Source organism: Bos javanicus, chromosome 12 (assembly GCF_032452875.1).
Source record: "Bos javanicus breed banteng chromosome 12, ARS-OSU_banteng_1.0, whole genome shotgun sequence".
NCBI classification, from domain to species: Eukaryota; Metazoa; Chordata; class Mammalia; order Artiodactyla; family Bovidae; genus Bos; species Bos javanicus.
The window spans coordinates 13,468,865-13,488,946 of NC_083879.1; the positions used below are offsets into that span (position 1 = coordinate 13,468,865).

Genomic DNA, 20,082 nt, shown 5'->3' on the forward strand with positions numbered 1-20,082 from the left:
ACGTGAAGTCGCTCAGTCGTGTCTGACTCTTTGTGACCCCATGGACTGTAGCCTACCAGGCTCCTCTGTCCATGGGATTTTCCAGGCAATAGTACTCGAGTGGGGTGCCATTTCCTTCTCCAGGGGATCTTCCCGACCCAGGGATTGAACCCGGGTCTCCCTCATTGTAGACAGACACTTTACCATCTGAGTCACCAGGGAAGTCGAGAGAGGTAGAGAGCCATAATTCAGGGAACACAGACAGCTTCTAGAACCTGGACAAGGACCCCTGCCAGTGTTGCTGGGGCATCCTGCATCACTCAGAGCCCCAGAAGTTGCCCTGTTAGTGCTGAAGGCAGTTCTGTAATGGATGTACAATTAGACTTCATTATCATCACTGTGAAGGGGTGCTGTTGTGCCTATTGATATGGCACGGGTTTAATTAAGAGTTTATTCATCATGCTGATGGCAGAAAAGAAGGAACTTCAGCTCACTTCCTCACATAAGCACACCAAAATCCCAACCCATTGCTGAACCACCACTGATAAAAAGAAAAAAAAAAAGACTTGAACCTACCAAAAAAGATATTCTAATCCAAAGATGTAAAGAAGAAACTCAACAAAAAAGTAAGAGGGGTGCACGTGTGATATAGTCGAATCCCACTGCCCCCTGGGTGGGTGACCCACAAACTGGAGAAGAAATACACAGCAGAAGGTCTCCCACAAGAGTGAGAATTCTGAGTCAGACTCCTTAGCCTTGGGTTCTGGCGTTAGGAGGCGGCATGCCCAGAGCATTTGGTTATGAAAGCCACTAGTGCTTGAGCACAGAAGTTCCGCAGGACTGGGCTAAACAGCAAGTCCGCTCTTGGGGGGCTACACAATGTCTTGTGTACACCAAGAGCCAGGGCCAAAGCAGTGACTTTGTAAGAGCCTGGGCCAGACCTACCTGCTGGTCTTGGAGGGTCTCCTGGGGGAGGCAGGGGGTGGTGGGGCTCACTGTGGGGACACAGACACTGGTGGCAGAAGTGCTGGGGACAGTTCATCTGTGCGAGCTCTCCTGGAGGCTGCCATTTTGGAACCAAGACCTGGCCCCACCCAAAAGCCTGTAGGCTCTGGTGCTGGGACACCTCAGGCCAAACCACCACCAAGGTGGGAACACAGCCCCTCCCATCAGCAGACTGGCTGCCTAAAGACTTCCTGAGCCCACAGCCACCTTTAGACATGCCCCTTGCTTGCCACAGCCCCACCCACCAGTGGGTGTGTACCAGCCCTTCCATCAGGAAGCCTGGATAAACCTCTAGACCAGCCTCACCTTCGGGGCAAGACACCCAGAAGCAAGAGAACTACAATCCAGCAACACGTGAAACTCAGTCAGCAAATGCAGACCAGCGCCTACCCTGGGACCAGCTGGTCCCTGGCCCTTGGACAAGAGGGAGTGTGTACTGCTAGGACACGAAGGACAGCCCCTGTACAATGCCACTTCTCCAAAGTCGAGAAACATAACTTTCCACTTACATAAAAATGTGCTGCTAAACTGGAGCTCCAATATTTGGCCACCTGCTGTGAAAAGCCAACTCACTGGAAAAAGACCTTGATGCTGGGCAAGACTGAGGACAGAAAGGGGTGAGAGGATGAGATGGTTGGATGGCATCACTGACTCGATGGACATGAGTTTCAGTAAACTCAGGGAGATGACGAAGAACAGGGAAGCCTGGTGTGCTGCAGTCCATGGGGTCACAAAGAGTCGGACATGACTGAGTGACTGAGTTGTTGTTACAGCATACAGTTAGAAATTGAGACGTGAGATGGTAGAGGAATATGTTTCAGATGAAGAAACAAGATAAAACCATAGAAGGACAACTAAGTGACCTGGAGATAGGCAATCCACCCAAGAAAGAGTTCAGAGTAATGACGGTAGGGATGACCCAAGAACTCAGGGAAAGAATGAATGCAGAGTGAGAAGTTACAAATTTTTAATAAAGAGCTAGAAAATATAAAGAACAAGAGTCGATGAATACAGTAACTGAGATGAAAAAAGTAGAATCAATAGCAGAAAAAAACGAGGCAAAAGAATGGATAAGTGAGCTGGAAGAAAGTCATGGAACTCACTGCCACAGAATAGAATAAAGAAAAAAAAAAAAGATAATGAAAAGAGGACAGTTTAAGAGATCTCTGGGACAACATCAAATGTACTAATGTTTGCATGATGCGGGTTCCAGAAGGCTTAGGGCCTGAGAAGATATTCAAAAAGAGATTAGTTGAAAACTTCCTTAACATGGGGAAGGAAACAGTCACCCAAATCCAGTAAGAAAGTCCCAGGCAGGATAAACCCGAGGAGGAACAACATACCAAGATGTATACTAATCAAACTGACAAAAATATTAAGTCAACAAGAGAAAAGCAACAGATAACATACACAGGAATCCCCATAAGGTTATCAGCTAATTTTTTTCAGCAGAAACTCCAGGTCAGAAGGGAGTGGCATGATATAATTAAAGTGATGAATGGAAAAAGCTACAACTGAGAAAACTCTACCTAGCAAGGCACTCATTCAGATTTGACAGAGGAATCCAAAGCTGTACAGACAGGCAGATGCCAAGAGAACTCAGCACCACCAAACCAGCTCTACACGAAATGCCAGAAGAACTCCAGTAGGTAGAAAGGAAAAGGCCACAACTAGAAACAAGAAAATTATGAAATGGGAACGCTCACCAGTAAAGGCAGACAACGGTGAAGGTAGGAAATCATCCACACACAACTATATCTAAACTAGTAACAGGAGAGGAGAGTACAAATGCAGGATATTTGAAATGCATTTGAAGTTAAGAGATCAGCAATTTAAAATAATCATGTGTATGTATATATACATGTGTGTGTGTGTACACAGAATGCTATATATCAAAACCTCATGGTAACTGCCAGTAAAAAAACTATAATATATATTTTTAGGCAAAAAAGAAAAATGAATCCCAACACAACAGCAAAGATATCCATCAAATCATAGGATAAGAGAATAAAAGAAGGAAAAAGACCTACAAAAACAAATCCAAAACAATTAACAAAATGGCAGTAAGAACATACATATCAATAACTACCTTAAATGTAAATAGATAAAAGGATCCAACCAAAAGATACAGACTGGCTAAAAACAACAACAAGACCCATATATATGCTGTCTATAAGAGACCCACTTCAGACCTAGAGACACATGCAGACTGTCAGGGGATGGAAAAAGATATTCCATGCAAATGGAAATCAAAAGAAAGCTAGAGTAGGAATACTCATATTGCACAAAATAGACTTTAAAATAAAAGGCATGTTACAAGAGACAAAGAAGGACACTACATAACAATCAAGGGATCAATCCAAGAGAAGATACAACAGTTGTAACCATATATATACGCACCCAACATAGGAGTACCTCAGTATATAAAGCAAATGTTCACAGACATAAAAGGAGAAACTGATAGCAACATAATAATGGCTGGGGGCTTTTAACACCCCAGTTTCATCACTGGACAGATCATCCAGATAGAAAATCAATAAGGAAGTACAGGCCTTAAAGGACACGTTTATACCAATTGGACTTAGTTGATATTTAAAGAGCATTTCATTCAAAAGCAATCGAATGCACATTCTTCTCAAGTGCACATGGAACATTCTCTAGGACTGATCACAGGCTGGGCACAAAGTAAGCCTCAGTAAATTTAAGAAAATTGCAATCATATCAAGCATCTTTTCTGAGCACAGCACTATGAGATTAGAATCAATTACCAAAAAGAAGAAGCTGGAAACACAATCATGTGGAGGCTAAACAAGATGCTTCTAAACAAGCAATGGATCACTGAAGAAATCAAAAAAGAAATAGAATACCTAGATACAAATGAAAACAAAAGCACGATGATTCAAAACCTATGGGACACAGCAAAAGCCGTTCTAAGAGGGACGTTTATAGCAATACAGTCTTACATCAGGAAGCAAGAAGAACAAACAAAACCTAAAACTAGTAGGAGGAAAGAAATAAGATCAGAAATAAATGAAATAGAGACTACAAAAACAACAGAAAAGATCAAACTAAAAGCTGGTTCTTTGAATAAACAAAATTGATAAACCTTTTGGCAGACTCATCAAGAAAAAAAGAGAGGGCACGCAGGTCAATAACATCAGAGATGAAAAAGGAGAAGTCAGACTGTCAGCACAGAAATACAGACGGTCATAAACGACTGTTGCAAGTTACTGTGTGCGAAGTCACCTTGGTCATGTGTGACTCTGTGTGACCCTAAGGGCTGTAGCCCACCCAGGCTCCTCTGTCCATGGGATTCTCCAAGCAAGAATAGTGGAGTAGGTTGCCGTGCCCTTCTCCAGGGGATCTTCTCAACCCAGGGACCGAACCTTTGTATCTTACGTCTCCTGCATTGGCAGGTGGGTCCTTGACCAGCTGAGCCACCTTCGAAGCCCTACACCTGTAAAATGTACAGACTAGAAGAAATGGACAAATTCATAGAAAGTCAAAAGAAAATCTCCGAAGACTGAACCAGGATGAAATAGAAAATAATGGACCAATTACCACTACTGAAATTGAATCAGTAATTTAAAAATTCTCAACAACAAAAGTCCAGCAGCAGGTGGCTTCACAGACTATTTTCAGACACTTTGGAAGAGTTAATACCTGTTCTTCTGAAACTTGTCCAAAGAATTTCAAGAAGGGAACACTCTTGAACTCATTCTACAAGGCCACTATCAACCTGATACCAGAGTTAGACAAAGATACCACAGAAGAGAAGATTATAGGCCAGTATCACCGATGAACAGAGATGGAAACATCCTCAAGAAAATACTAGCAAACCAACTCCAACAGTACATTAAAAGGATCATACACTATGATCAAATGGGATTTATCCCAGGGATGCAAGGGTTTTTCAATATCCACAGTGTGGATGAGTATGATATACCATATTAATACATTATTGCCTGGGGGATTTTTGCAGGGACTAACACCTGTTGCTGGTGATTGTTATGCAAATGAACATTAAAATATCTCAATAACGTTGTGTAATAATATGTCTGTGGTCAATAACTTATTAACAAATTGAAGAATACAAACCACATGATATCAATAAGTGCAGAAAAACATTTTGAAAAAATTCAGCCTTCTTTTATGATAAAAACTCTCCAGAAAGTGGGCACAGACGGAACATGCTTCAACATAATAAAGGCCATTTATGACAAACCCACGGCTAACATCATACTCAGTGGTGAAACTCTTGAAAGCATTTCCTCTCAGATCAGGAACAAGACAAGGAGGATATATACAGTCTCACCACTTCTATTCAACATAGTTTTGTAAGTTCTAGCCACAGTTCAGTTCAGTTCAGCCGCTCAGTCGTGTCCAACTCTTTGCAACCCCATGAACTACAGCATGCCAGGCCTCCCTGTCCATCATCAATTCCCAGAGTTCACCCAAACCCATGTCCATTGAGTTGGTGATGCCATCGAACCATCTCATCCTCTGTCGTCCCCTTCTCCTCCTGCCCTCAATCTTTCCCAACATCAGGGTCTTTTCAAATGAGTCAGCTCTTCGCATCAGGTGGCCAAAATATTGGAGTTTCAACTTCAATATCAGTCTTTCCAATGAACACCCAGGACTGATCTCCTTCAGAATGGACTGGTTGGATCTCCTTGCAGTCCAAGGGACTCTCAAGAGTCTTCTCCAACACCACAGTTCAAAAGCATCAATTCTTCTGCACTCAGCTTTCTTTATAGTCCAACTCTCACATCCATACATGACTACTGGAAAAAACATAGCCTTGACTAGATGGACCTTTGTTGACAAAGAAATATCTCTGGTTTTTAATATGCTGTATAGGTTGGTCATAACTTTCCTTCCAAGGCCACAACAGACAAAAGAAATAAAATGTATCTAAATTGGGAGAAAAGATGTCAAATTGTCACTATATGCATATGACATGATGCTATATATAGAAAACCCTAAAGACCACACAAAAATGACTAAAATTAATAAAATAATACAATAAAGTAGCAGAATACAGGAGAAGGCAATGGCACCCTACTCCAGTACTCTTGCCTGGAAAATCCCATGGATGGAGGAGCCTGGTGGGCTGCCAGTCCATGGGGTCACTAAGAGTTGGACACGACCGAGCGACTTCACTTTCACTTTTCACTTTCACACACTGGAGAAGGAAATGGCAACCCACTCCAGCGTTCTTGTGTGGAGAATCCCAGGGACGGGGGAGCCTGGTGGGCTGCCATCTATGGGGTCGCACAGAGTCGGACACAACTGAAGTGACTTAGCAGCAGCAGAATACAAATTGATGTACAGAAATCTGTTGCATTTTTTAACTTTGCACTAACAATGAAATATCAGAAAGGGAAAGTAAAAAAACAAAAATCCCTTTGAAAAAATCATATAAAAAATACTTACGAATAAACCTGACTTAGGAGGTGAAAGATTTACATGCTGAGAATAATGAGACAATTGAAGATGATTCAAAGAAATAGAAAGATACCGCATGCTCTAGGGTGTTATTAATAATCAGGATGATTAAAAAGGCATACTGTCTAAGACAATCTGCAGATTTAATATGATCCCTGTCAAATTACCCACAGAACAAAGAATCCTAAAGTTTATATGGAACCATGAAAGACTCGGAATTGCCAAAGCAACCTTGGGGAAAAGAACAAAGCAGGAAGCATAACCCTCCTAGATTTCAGACAGCAGTAGCTGTTCATCGACAGGTTGTGTCCTGCTCTTTGCAGCCCCACAGACTGTAGCATGCCAGGCCTCCCTGTTCCTCACCATCTCCTGCAGTTTGCCCAAGACAACAATAGAAAGCTTCAATAATCAAAATGGTATGGTAGACATGGATAACAGAAATAGACATGGATAAACAAAAACAGACATGGATAACAGCCCAGAAATAAACCCACACACCTATGGTCAATTTTCGACAAAGGAGGCAAGACTGTAAGGGAGGAAAGACAGTTTCTTCAGCAAGTGGTGTTGGGAAAGCTGGACAGCTGCATATAAATCCATGAAGTCAGATCACTCCCTCACACCTCTCTCACACCGTATGCAAAAATAAACTCAAAATGACACCATAAAAATCCTAGGAAGAATACAGGCAAAACATTTTCTGACATAAATTATATCAATGTTTTCTTAGCTTAATCTCTCAATACAATAGAAATAAAAGCAAAAATAAACAAGTGGGACCTAATTAAACTTAAAAGCTTTTGTACAGCAAAGGAAACTATAAACAAAATGAAAAGACTACATACAGAATGGGAGAAAATATTTGCAAACAATGTGACCGACAAGGGCTTAATTCAGAAAAGACACAAACAGCTCATCTAATAGTAGTAAACAACAACCCAATCGGAACATGGGCAGAAGGTCTAAACAGATTATTTCTCCAAAGAAGAAGTACAGATGGACAATTGGTATATGGAAAGACGCTCAACATCACTAATTAGAGAAATGCAAATCAAAGTTACAATGAAGTATCACCTCACACTGGTCAGAATGGCCATGATTCAAAAAACTACAAATAACAAATGCTGGAGAAGGTGCGGACAGAAGGGAGCCCTCCCACGCTGCTGATGGGAATGTAAGTTGGTACAGCCACTGTGGAGAGTAGTGTTATTATTAGGATTGTGTGTAAAATGTAACACAGGGCCTGGCACAGGTTCAATTTCTCTCTCTATCCCTATTTCAGCAATGCTGATCGAATCCTGCATGCTCACATCAGGTCTTCGGTGATTGGTGGGTCAAACTCTGTGCTGAAAAGCAGCAACACGTCGTCTCCTATGGTAGCTTCTGACCTGAGCCTAGACTTCAACCACAAAGGAAGCAGAGGTCGGCAAGAGGCAGTGGAGAGGCGGCACCACATCCTGAGACTGGGTCCGTGCTTCAAGTGCACTGTCTCATCAAAAAGTTATCTAAACAGGCAAATAAGCCGTTCACTTGCTAGAAGGAAGAAATGCAGACGCAGAAGTTCACTTTCCAGTCACGAATGACCATTAACCTGCTTTACCATCTTGCCTGGCTTCCAGGGTGGCTCAACGGTAAAGATTCTCCCTGCCAAGCAGGAGATGTCAGTTCGATCTTGGGATCAAGAAGATCCCCTGGAGAAGGAACTGTCACTTGACTTCAGGATTCTTGCCTGGAGAATCCCATGGACAGAGGAGCCTGGTGGGCTACAGTCCATGGGGTTGCAAAAAGAGTCAGACGTGACCGAGCGACTGAACAACCACCGCCACCATCTTGCCTAAGTCACCAAGTGTCTTTGGGCATTTTCTCACTCGCAGGAAAGGAATTGGAAGGAAACTCATCGGATGCTCTAAGGACTTCTGCTGCAGTGTTGCCCCAGCACACGCTAACACTGGGTTTTGGGCAGGCCTTTAAAATTCACCTGTCCACGAGGTTGTGGCGGAGATCTCAAACTGAGAGAATGTGATAGGTCTTTTGCGCACTTTTAAGCTCAAAACAAATGGCAGCCAACACTAGGCAGCACTTACTATGTGCCAGATACTGCTGTAAATGCTTTTCATCTATTAAGCCATTTAATACACATAAAAAACCCATTCTATAGGCAGTGAAGCTAAGGTACAGAGATGTTAAGTGAGTTGTCTGAAGTCACACATCTAAATAGTAGTGAAACTGGCATTTGAAATTCTCATGATTACTTAGCTGGAATAACCAGTTAGCCAGAAACGATTATAACAACCATTGGTGTCTTCAGAAGTAGTTAACTATGCACGATACTGGATGCTTGGGGCTGGTGCACTGGGACGACCCAGACGGAGGGTATGGGGAGGGAGAAGGGAGGAGGGTTCAGGATGGGGAACACAGGTATACCTGTGGTGGATTCATTTCAATATTTGGCAAAACTAATACAATATTGTAAATTTTAAAAATAAAATAAAATTTAAAAAACAAAATAAAATAAAATATATCTGAGCAGTAAATGCTATTAAAAAAAAAAAAGAAAAGTAGGTAAAGAGTCTAGGGTGGTGAGAAAATAGTACAACTAGGGGAAAGACTAACTTATAAAAAAAAAAAAAAGAAGTAGTTAACTGCCAGTTGCTGTTGATACTGCAAGGTAACGGCCTGATTCAGCCAGGACGGTGTAAATATTATAATATGGACAGGGATACAATTACAGCACAGGCACCTCAAATGAAATCTTATCTAAAATACCCATTAAAAAATAAAAAGCTCTGCAAAATGAAAAGGCAATCTACCGAATAGGAAAAATACTGCAAGTCATATGTCTGATAAAGGGTTAATATTCACAATGTACAAAGAACTCACAAAATCAGTAGCAAAAAACCTAGGAATCCAATCGAAAAAATGAGTGAGGATCTGAACGTTTTCCAAAGATGACATACAGATGGCCAACAGATACATGAAAAGGTGTTTAACATCACTAATCAAGAGAAAAAAAAAAAACCACAGTGAGATATTATTGTGAATAATCTAGAGATAGTTAAAAGTACAGAGAGGATCAGGGCTTCCCTGGTGGTCCAGCGGCTAAGACTCCGAGCTCCTGATGCAGGGAGCCTGGGTTCGAGCCTTGGTCAGGGAACCAGATCCCACATATCACAACTAAAGATCCTGTGTGCTGCAGCGAAGATCGAAGATCCCACATGCCTCAGCTAAGACTGGGCACAACAAAATAAATAGGGCAAGGACGTTGCTGTGTATGTTACTTGCAAAGACCAAGTCATTTTATGTGAATATAAAGGATTTGAGCATCTGTGGATTTTGGTAACCACAGGGTTTCTTTGAGCCAGTCGCCTGCAGATACCAAAGGACAACAGTATTGGGGAAGCAATTAAAAGGAGCCTGATGCCAGGGAAAAAAAATTCATTTACTAATAAGGTGCTCAGCTAGATTCTAGAGCCATTCCCTTAAAGATGTTTATATCTCATGTGAGAAGAAACAGCAAGGAGAAACTGCTTCATGTTATTATTTTGATGGTTTTTAAACCTTTTCCCTTCCTGATAAAACAACCTATATGACATGTGACATTTGGGGATTTTCAAGACAAATTCAAGAGAAAATTCAATTTGTCCTTCTGTTTTAGTGTATGGCTGAAGAAGAATGTTAACCTACAAATTTCTTCACTTTAATTCTTTTTTTCTTCTCTTCCTTATTAAAACATGTCAGCCGTTATGATCCTGTTTTCACAGTATCCTTTCTCTTCCTCTCAGTCATTTCGTGGTCTTCAGAACTGGAAGCGTCATGGAATCATCACAAAGACACAGCACTCAGCGCTCACTGGCTGCGATCAGAGCCAGAGGGACCCATCTCCCGGCCAGGTGTGCAGGATTCCCTTCCCCAGACCCCTTCTGAGGCCGGGGATTCTCCCTGAGCACCTGTGGGTCACGGATGGAACCCTGGGGTCCAGGGCAGGGCTGCTGCCGGCCCAGCTGGTACGTGGAGAGGCTGGAGCTCCGCGCTGGGCTCCTGATGCTGCATCCAGCCCGGCTTTCCAGCACCGCATTCGCTTTCTCACAAGGATACTATGAGACGAATCAGATACACGAAGCTAAGAGAATCCCGTGCGGCGTTATGATATAGGTCAGAAACGTGCTGTGACTGTGAAATCTCATTTTCCCATACACCACATGTTGGTGCTCTGGCAACTGGGGAGGGTTGTCATAAACATGATGCTTTTATTTCCTCTTACCCAGCTGGCTTTTATTCCGGGAAACTGGGGGTCTGTGTGTCTTTTTATTCTTCGATGTCAGTGGCTCCCCCTCACTTCTGTTTAAAATTTTCTAACGTTTATTCTTTGAGAAAGGATTGATTTGCTCTAATTAGAAGGAAAAGAAAGGATGAGAAGGAATAAAGGCTCTAACCAAGGGGCTTGCGTGATGGTGGTTTGTGAGAGGCAGAGGTCATCTGTAAGATGTACTTGCTTTGTTTTCTGGTTTGCTGACTCTGGTTCAAGCCCACTGCCTCCTTGCCAGGCCACTAAGCACATGTATACACGGACACAGGAAGGCATAAATAAATTTTATCATCGGGGATGGTTGGCTCCGTGTCCCATATCAGTCAGCCAAGGGAGGCCAGTGGAGAAGGGGTTTTCATTTTGGGGGACTGAAGAGACACCCACATAGGCTTTGTCAAGGCTGGAGAGTCAAGAGAAGCCAACTGCAAAAATCTTTTTTCTTTTTGTGGAATGAACTGACTGTTAGCCTTTCCTGCACGTTGAGATCTTACTCATCCTTCACATCCCTGGGCAGGGCAAGGTGTCGCTACACGCCACACAGACGCCTTGCAGCGAATATCCGCAGAGAGACATGCAGAGTGTGGGTGGGGAGGCAGGCAGGACACAGGAAGAAACGGGAGAGGGGAAAAGGGAAAGACGATAAACGGAAGTGAGGACCTGGGGGAAAGAGAAGGAAAGGGCTGGGAGGCAGAGGATCAGGGAGGAAGGTGAGGAGGTGTGAGGAAAAGCACAGGAAAGCAGGAAGAAGAGAACAGAAGGAAAGAACCAGAAGGAGAAGAGGAAAGTTCTGGAGGGAAATGGAGAGAGGAAGGAGGGGAGAAAGGGGAGAGAGATGGTGAGGACCGCTCAGGCGCTCCAGAGGAGCCATGAGAACCAGCACGGACTCGCGGGCGCCCCTGCTGGTCATGATCCGCACGCACTTTGCTCTTCTCCAACCCCTGTTGCGCTCCCTGTCTGCCCACCCTACCGAGCGAACATCTCATTAGTTCACCTCTGACTCTCAAGTTCCTTCATAAATACACCATTTGCTCATTGAGACTACGAGCTTTTTGAGAGCAGCGTCCTTTCTTAGATTTCTTTTGTACCCTGGCCACTCCCCGTTCTGCCTTGTCCATAGGAAACACAGTTTGTAAAAAAAAAAAAAAAGCAGTGACTTAACCAAGTAGTCACTGGGTCCCTGGTACCCTCTTCAGTTATAACTCCCTTTCTGCTTTTCATGCGGCCAGATGGAAGTCTCCTTACCTCCAAACCTTCCTATGCCACATGCTTTCTAGAGGCGCTGTGACGTCTGGAAAACACATTCATGATAGCCTGTCTAAGCAACAGAACACTCATTCACTCAGGTGGCTACTCAGGAGAACACCAGAATATACGTAATATTAAAGATTATTCAGGTAGGGGGACTTCCCCGGTGGCCCAGTGGTGAAGACTTCACCTTCCAGTGCAGGGGGTACTAGGTTCAAGCCCCGGTTGGGGAGTTAAGATCCCATGTGAAAGGGTCAGTTGCTGAGTCGTGTCTGACTCTTTGCAACCCCATGGACTGTAGCCCGCAAGGCTCCTCTGTCCATGGGATTCCCCAGGCAAGAATACTGGAGTGGGCTGCCACGCCCTCCTCCAGGGGCTCTTCCCGACCCAGGGATTGAACCCAGGTCTCCCGCACTGCAGGCAGATTCTTTACATCTGAACCACCTGAGATTCCACATGCTTTGCGGCTGAAAAAAACCCAAAACATAAAACAGAAGCAATATTGCAACAATTTTCAATAAAGACTTTAAAAATGGTCCACAGTGAAAAAAATCTACAAAAAAAAAAAAAAGATTATTCAGGTAGGCAATCTCACAAACACTATTTGGAACATTTTCTCCAACCTTACCGTCCAGCTATCATCTAGGGAAGAATGCTCTCCAATTAAGGTCTATTTTGCACCTCCTTGGAACTGACAAGATATTTTATCTATTTCACAGGAATGCTTCCAGTACACAGATGCAAATGGTTTTCCCCTCTGGTGGGAAAGGAACATGTCATGAGCACCCAAGTCTGTTACCAAACATGGTGTCATGTCCCAAATGGCAGCTCTTTCTAAAAAAAATTAGCCTCTGTGGCCCCATTATATCGAGTCTGGTCTCAGAATCAAATTGTTCACTTTATGAGTTTTAGGAAGAGGCTGCTGGCATGTAGGTGGGGAGCCAGAGACACTTGGAGAACTGGGTCTGAATCTCTTAGACAGTACTGGGGGAAGATCAGAGGTTTCCCCCCTCTTCACTGTTAGACAGAAAATATTCATCTGCTGATGCTCAGATGTGACATCTGCAAGGCTTAGGATAAGCCAGTGAGCTCAAAAGGCTCTGGGCTGATATGAGACATTCTAGGTATTGATCATAAAGCATTTTCAAGATAGTGTTGCCCGTTTGGAAAAGATTACCTGCCTGTGCCCGGGGCATGAGTTTTGACTCAGTAAAGCTTCAGGAAGCCATCTCCCCCCAACCACTCTGGCACTGTCTTCCTCTGAATGCATCTTTCTGACTTGGTCATATGTTTGTGACATAAGAGAGCTGAGCAAATGAGAGTGAGTGGTTTAGAAGAGGCAGGAAAGAAAAAAAAAAAAAAAAAGGGCAGAAAAAGTATTTAACCGGAAAATGGACTATTTGGGGATACACAGTTTTAGGGACCCCTGTGCAATGTACATGCCCATCCTAACTTAAATTAATTCCTGTCTCTCCTTCCATTTCTGACCATCCATATCCTCATCTGTGGCCTTCAGGGAACTCCTAAGAAAAACAGCTCTGCTACAGGCTGGACGGAAGCTGCTTTCCTTGTTCCTGTCTGCATGTGTGTGCTGAGTCACTCAGTCGTGTCTGACTCTTTGTGACCCCATGGATTGTAGCCCACCAGGCTCCTCCGTCCATGGGATTCTCCAGGCAAGAATATGGGAGCGAGTTGCCATTTCCTTCTCCAGGGATCTTCCTGACCTAGGGATCTAACCCAGATATCTTGCATTATTGCAAGTGCCTTCTTTACCATCTGAGCCACCAGGAAAGCCCATCAAAACAGGGCAAGGCAGAATCGAAATGTTATCTTAACAGCAGTGGTGATGGTGACTCTGTCTGATCTCAAGGAAACAATACTGTGCTAAGTAGAATTTCTACAAAGCCCTCTCAGGACTTCCCTTGGTGGTCTAGTGGTTAAAAAATCCACCTTGTCATGCAGGGGACTTGGGTTCAATCCCTGGTCAGGGAATTAAGATCCCACATGCCACAGAGCAACTAAACCCAAGTGCTGCAACTTCCGAGCCCAAATGCCACGACTAGAGAGTTCATGTGCCGCCAGCAAGAGATTCTGCACGATGCAGCGAAGATCCTGTGTGCTGCAGCTGAGACTCAACGCAGCCAGGTGAACAACCAAACGAACAAATAGTAAAAAGCAGGAGCCCTCTCAGCAGAGTCAGCAAACGTCCCGAGCTGTGGAAGCCAGGCTGAATTCCCCATCTTCATGCAACATTCACCAAAACTCTGGAGTGGGTGGGGGGAACTGTGACACTCAGCTTGTCCTGATTAACCAGAGTGGGCGCCGGGAGCTAACCAGGATTAACTAGCAGGATTAACCAGGCCACTGTGCAGGAGAATGTCAGCGGCAGGGCCGCGGCCCTGCAGGGTCTTGAGCCTCCTGGTAGCAGATGCGACGACAGGGCCCTGGAGGACACTTAGAGGACAAACCACTCCTCGATTTACTATCTGCTGAGATTCTGGGGCTGTGGGATTCCAGTCTAAAGCCATAATCTGCTCTCTGGATTAAAAGTCTTAAATATCCTCTCAGCCTCACTGGGTTAGAAAGAATATTTGGTCCAGTCCTTGGCACCCAGGAGTTTTAGTCAGAACACTTTTTTTTAATATAAAGTGAAGTCACTCAGTCGTGTTTGACTCTTTGTGACTCCATGGACTGTAGCCTACCAGGCTCCTCTGTCCATGGGATTTTCCAGGCAAGAATACTGGAGTGGGGTGCCATATTTAAATTTTATATATAAATATTAAGATGTTTTATATTTATGTATAAATATTTGTTTATACTTATGTATATTTTATGTTTTATATTTATGTATAAATATTTTGTTTTGTATTTATGTATAAATACTTTGTTTTTAATATTTATGTATAAATATTTATATATTATAATATCTATGTATGGATTTATTTTAATATTTATGTACATTAATATATGTATAAATATTTATATAATATGTATATTATATTTATATAAATACATGTTTATATATAGGAGAGTGAAAAAGTTTGCTTAAAGCTCAACATTCAGAAAACTAAGATCATGGCATCCGGTCCCATCACTTCATGGGAAATAGATGGGGAAACAGTGGAAACAGTGTCAGACTTTATTTTTGGGGGCTCCAAAATCACTGCAGATGGTGACTGTAGCCATGAAATTAAAAGACGCTTACTCCTTGGAAGGAAAGTTATGACCAACCTAGATAGCATATTCAAAAGCAGAGACATTACTTTGCCAACAAAGGTTCGTCTAGTCAAGGCTATGGTTTTTCCAGTGGTCATGTATGGATGTGAGAGTTGGACTGTGAAGAAAGGTGAGCTCCGAAGAATTGATGCTTTTGAACTGTGGTGTTGGAGAAGACTCTTGAGAGTCCCTTGGACTGCAAGGAGATCCAACCAGTCCATTCTGAAGGAGATCAGCCCTGGGTATTCATTGGAAGGACTGATGTCGAAGCTGAAACTCCAATACTTTGGCCACCTCATGCGAAGAGTTGACTCACTGGAAAAGACCCTGATGCTGGGAGGGCTTGGGGGCAGGAGGAGAAGGGGATGACAGAGGATGAGATGGCTGAATGGCATCACTGACTCGATGCACATGAGTTTGAGTGAACTTTGGGAGTTGGTGATGGACAGGGAGGCCTGGCGTGCTGCAGTCCAGGGGGTTGCAAAGAGTCGGACACGACTGAGCGACTGGACTGAACTGAACTGAATGTTTATATAGATAGATAGATAGATACTTTTTACCTTAGACATGAGTAAAGAATTTGACAGTCCCACTAAGCATTTGAGCCAGGAGATGGAGGGCTGTCTGGAGGAGATGCCATGTGTTTTCTCTGTGAGGGTAACGCTGTCTTCTAAAATGAAACTATGAGTCTGAGAGGAAATGGAATTCCCCTTCTGGAAAAGTCCACCATCCAAGGGCCAGAGACCAGGTGTATGACTTCTCTCCTCAGTGAGGGAGACCACACAGATCTCAGCTGAGCAAGGGGGTGATGGACCCTGCCTTGAGGGTGAGAGTGGAACAAGAACTCCTGAGCTGCTCGCCATCATGTAAGTGACTATACCCGGACGTCCACGTGCGCGCTCACCCACGCCTCATGGGCATGCACGTCAGACTAGCGCCCTGCCGTGATTACACAGCTAACAAATGGGTTCCTAGTGAAACGACCACTGCTTTCTCAAAAGGCTTCCCGCTTGGGGTTTCTAGAAAGGGAAGGAGAGAAATGTCAACAGTCCGAGGGAAGGATGATAGCAACAACAGGAATCATTTCTTGAGGGCTCATTCTATGCCAAGAACACTGGTGCGGGCGGTATTTCATTTACTCCTCCAGACAAAGGTAGTGGTGATATCAGGAAGGATGACACTGGAGAAGGAAAGCACAGCCAAGAAGCCCTTCAAAGGCTGCTTTCAACAAAGGAACGTTGTATGGCTCCTCCTCCTCTCTTCTGAATTCACAAGAGTGTTTTCTGTACCTCGAGCCCAACCCCTTCCAAGTGAGGGGAGACCACAGGGAGGGCAGTGCCATGATTCTGAATATCGAGACTCTTCCAATCACCAGACTTCCCTGGTGGCTCGGTGGTAAAGAATCCACCTGCGAGCGCAGGAGATGTGAGTTTGATCTCTGGACCCGGGAGATCCCAAATGCTGCAGAGCGACTAAGCCCGTGTGCCGTAACTACTGAGCCTGTGCTCTAGGGTCCGGGAACCGCAGTTACTGAAGCCCATGCACCTGAGAGCCCACGCTCTGTAGTAAGAGAAGCTTCAACAGTGAGAGGACTCAACACGGCAGCAAAGGGTGGCCCCCACTTGCCGCCAGCTAGACAAAGCCCATGCAGCAGCGAAGACCCAGCACCGCCAAAACGAAATCATTTTTTTAAAAAAGTTACAGAAAGACCCTTACAATCCCCTCCTTCCACAGGGCCGGTCCACCCTGTCCTCAGCTGCAGGAGACTCAAGAGGGCATGGATCTCTATGACTGCAAACCACCTTTTGCTCCAGCTGATTTCTCTTGAAGGTGAAGTGTAAGGCCCCGTGAGAAAGGTCAATCGTTTGTGGGATCGTGCAATGGTTTGATCATCTGCATCAAGAGAAGATGACAATGCAACCCTACAGTCGATCCTGGCCACTGAAACTGAAGAGTCAGGATGACTGACGTGTACTGAGGTCAGAGAGCTGCAGGCCATGGACCCAGTCCTGTACACCCCATGAACCTTACTGCCCTCAATGTAAGACCTGCTTATTTCCATTGGCCTTCCCAGAAGGACACTTAGCAGGCTGCCCAGTGACAGGCCCAGCATCTCTGTCCCTTCCAGGGCTGCCTGAGGCAGTCCTGGTTAATGCTACTACTTTATTTCGACAGTGAATAAATCACTTCAAAATCACTCCAAAATCACTGCAGATGGTGACTGCAGCCATGAAATTAAAAGACGCTTGCTCCTTGGAAGAAAAGTTATGACCAACCTAGACAGCATATTCAAAAGCACAGACATTACTTTGCCGACAAAGGTCTGTCTAGTCAAAGCTATGGCTTTTTCAGTAGTCGTGCGTGGATGTGAGAGTTGGACTATAAAGAAAGCTGAGTGCAGAAGAATTGATGCTTTTGAACTGTGGTGTTGGAGAAGACTCTTGAGAGTCCCTTGGACAGCAAGGAAATCCAACCAGTCCATCCTAAAGGAGATCAGTCCTGGGTGTTCATTGGAAGGACTGATGTTGAAGCTGAAGCTCCAATACTTTGGCCACCTGATGCAAAGAGCTGACTCATTTGAAAAGACCCTTATGCTGGGAAAGACTGAAGGCAGGAGGAGAAGAGGATGACAGAGGATGAGATGGTTGGATGGCATCACTAACTCAATGCATATGAGTTTGAGTGAACTCCGGGAGTTGGTGATGGATAGGGAGGCCTAGTGTGCTGCAGTCCATGGGGTCGCAAAGAGTCAGACATGACTGAGCGACTGAACTGAACTTATTTCAACAGAGGCCCCTCTCACCCTTCACCGGGATCTGATACTTATACTGAGCTTTTTGTCTCTTCTTTTTTGGCGCACAAATGCCTCTATGGGCTAGGAGCGCAGCTGTCTGCAGAGGAGGAAAACTAGCCTCTGAGAAGAGAGGAGTAATGTCCTGACCTGGGTGTGCCTCTCGAGGTGCATAGCTGAGAACTTTTGTAGTCATTTTTTTTCCATTTGGGGAATGATGCTAAATACCACTGCTAACACAGTTTTCTTGAGAGTTGTATCAGATCTTTAGGTAATTTGAGGTGATTTTCCTCTATTGTGTTGAGCCCTTAGCATAGAGTTCTGGGAGGACGCGGCCGAAGGGTAATGCCCCATTAGCCGCCCTGACCTTGTATCTCCCTTGTGCGGACTTTCAAACCAAACTGCACTCTCAAATCCCTCATATGCTGCTCAAAGTCATTTGATGTCTGCTTAAAGTCAGCGTCATTTTCGATAACGGCTTTTCTTTCCAAAGTGACAAAAGCAAGGAAAAGAAGACATTCTCTGCCAGAAACTGAGTTCTTGTGAAGAAATACAGACAGACCTCCATCCGCTGTTACATCCCTAACACAGATCACACGGGTTCAACCTGCAGCCAGCAACCAACGTCCTAAGTTTTCGCAATGCCAGTTGAGAAAAAGGACTTACCTTGGAGTCCAGCTGCTGCATGTACGACCAGAGATATTCTATATTGGCTCCGAAAGGATGGACGTGAAGAAACGTGGATATGATGCCTGAAATGAAGAGGGCAAACGGATGTTATTGAGAGGCAAGTAAAAATCTCAGGCGAATATTGTCATCTGACCCCAGTGACAGCTTTGTCAGGGCCGAGTCTTGGTCTTGCCCCTTGTATCCGTGCTCGGCAAGCATTCAGTAATAGCCTGTTTTGAAGACAGTAATAGTAGCGTGGCCAACAGAACATTGTCTCCTGGAAAGACCGTAGTTAGAAAAGCAAGACTGAGAAAATACACAGATGAATAAAGGTATTTCCAAACAGAGGCTTCTGGCAGCATTTCAACTACCAATTTTATGCTTGATTTACCAATATAAAATTGTAGTTATTGGAAGGATCAAGTGATCCCCTTCCTCCCCCTCGGTGGACTTCGAAATATGAAAATGGCTCCTGCGGCTGTGCCAGAGAGCACGCTGCCTCCAATTCCCCTGATAATTACCAATGCTAGTTACAGGAAATATTTAGTCCCTCTTTTCCCTCACTGCCACTGAAGGAAGCACAAATCCTCTGCTATTTCCCCCTGGCTGTTGCTGTTGTTTCAAGGGAGCCAGCCCGCTCTCCCCTCTCTGCTGTAATTTACAAGATCATTTTAAAAGGCCTGGGAATGGATGGTTTGGCTGGAGTCTGATTATAAATCAGAGGGCTTTTTCCATTGTGAAATTCAACTGTCAACATTGCACTGACAAATGAAAAGCTGAATGTCGGTGTTAGGGCTGAAGGAAAAGCATCACCCTCCTACCTCCCTGCTCCTACATCCAAAATTAAAACAGTGAAAATGAGAATGTTGACCCCACGGGCTGTATACTCCTGTTTTTAAGAAACCATGTTCAGACTGACGTTTTTGGCTTCTCTTTGGAACAGGCTTTGAGATGAATCACGTTTGTGGATGAGGCCCCTGATGTTCTGTTTATTGTGACGCTTTGGTGCTTGAGAGCCAAAGGTCAAAGGAAAGACCCACACTGGTATGCAACTGGTCATGGTCATCGTATCGACTACAGGGTGTCCTGGGACTGCCCTGGGACAGGATCTCATGGCCCCCTGGGCTCCCGTGAGATGCTTGGAATGCTCCGGATGAGTGTCAGTTTTTAAAGAAAAATTTCCCAGTTTATCCTTAGGCTGAGAACAGAGAACCAAGAGGTCTACACAAATACTCTTAAGACTGGTCCTCAGAGCACTTTAGTGGGTGCTTTCTTGGACAGTGAAATGGGGAACATAGAAACACTTTTCCATAAAGCTAAAATCTCAGTTTTCAGAGATTGACCTTTTCCCTGAAATAAAAAGAGCTACTGTTTTATTCTGATATTATGTTCTTCTTCTTCTGACACATGTACCCCGATGTTC

General features: G+C 44.3%; 1 protein-coding gene across 14 annotated transcripts in view; it reads right to left on the reverse strand.

Annotated features, from left to right (window-relative positions):
* The window catches only part of ENOX1 (ecto-NOX disulfide-thiol exchanger 1), a 680,109-nt gene that overhangs the window by 2,851 nt on the left and 657,176 nt on the right, over positions 1-20,082 (reverse strand). For all 14 annotated transcript variants that reach the window (XM_061434507.1, XM_061434500.1, XM_061434506.1 and 11 more), the window contains one exon: positions 18,657-18,742. In XM_061434507.1, the coding sequence (XP_061290491.1) occupies positions 18,657-18,742 (86 nt within the window). The remainder of the gene's footprint in view (positions 1-18,656; positions 18,743-20,082) is intronic.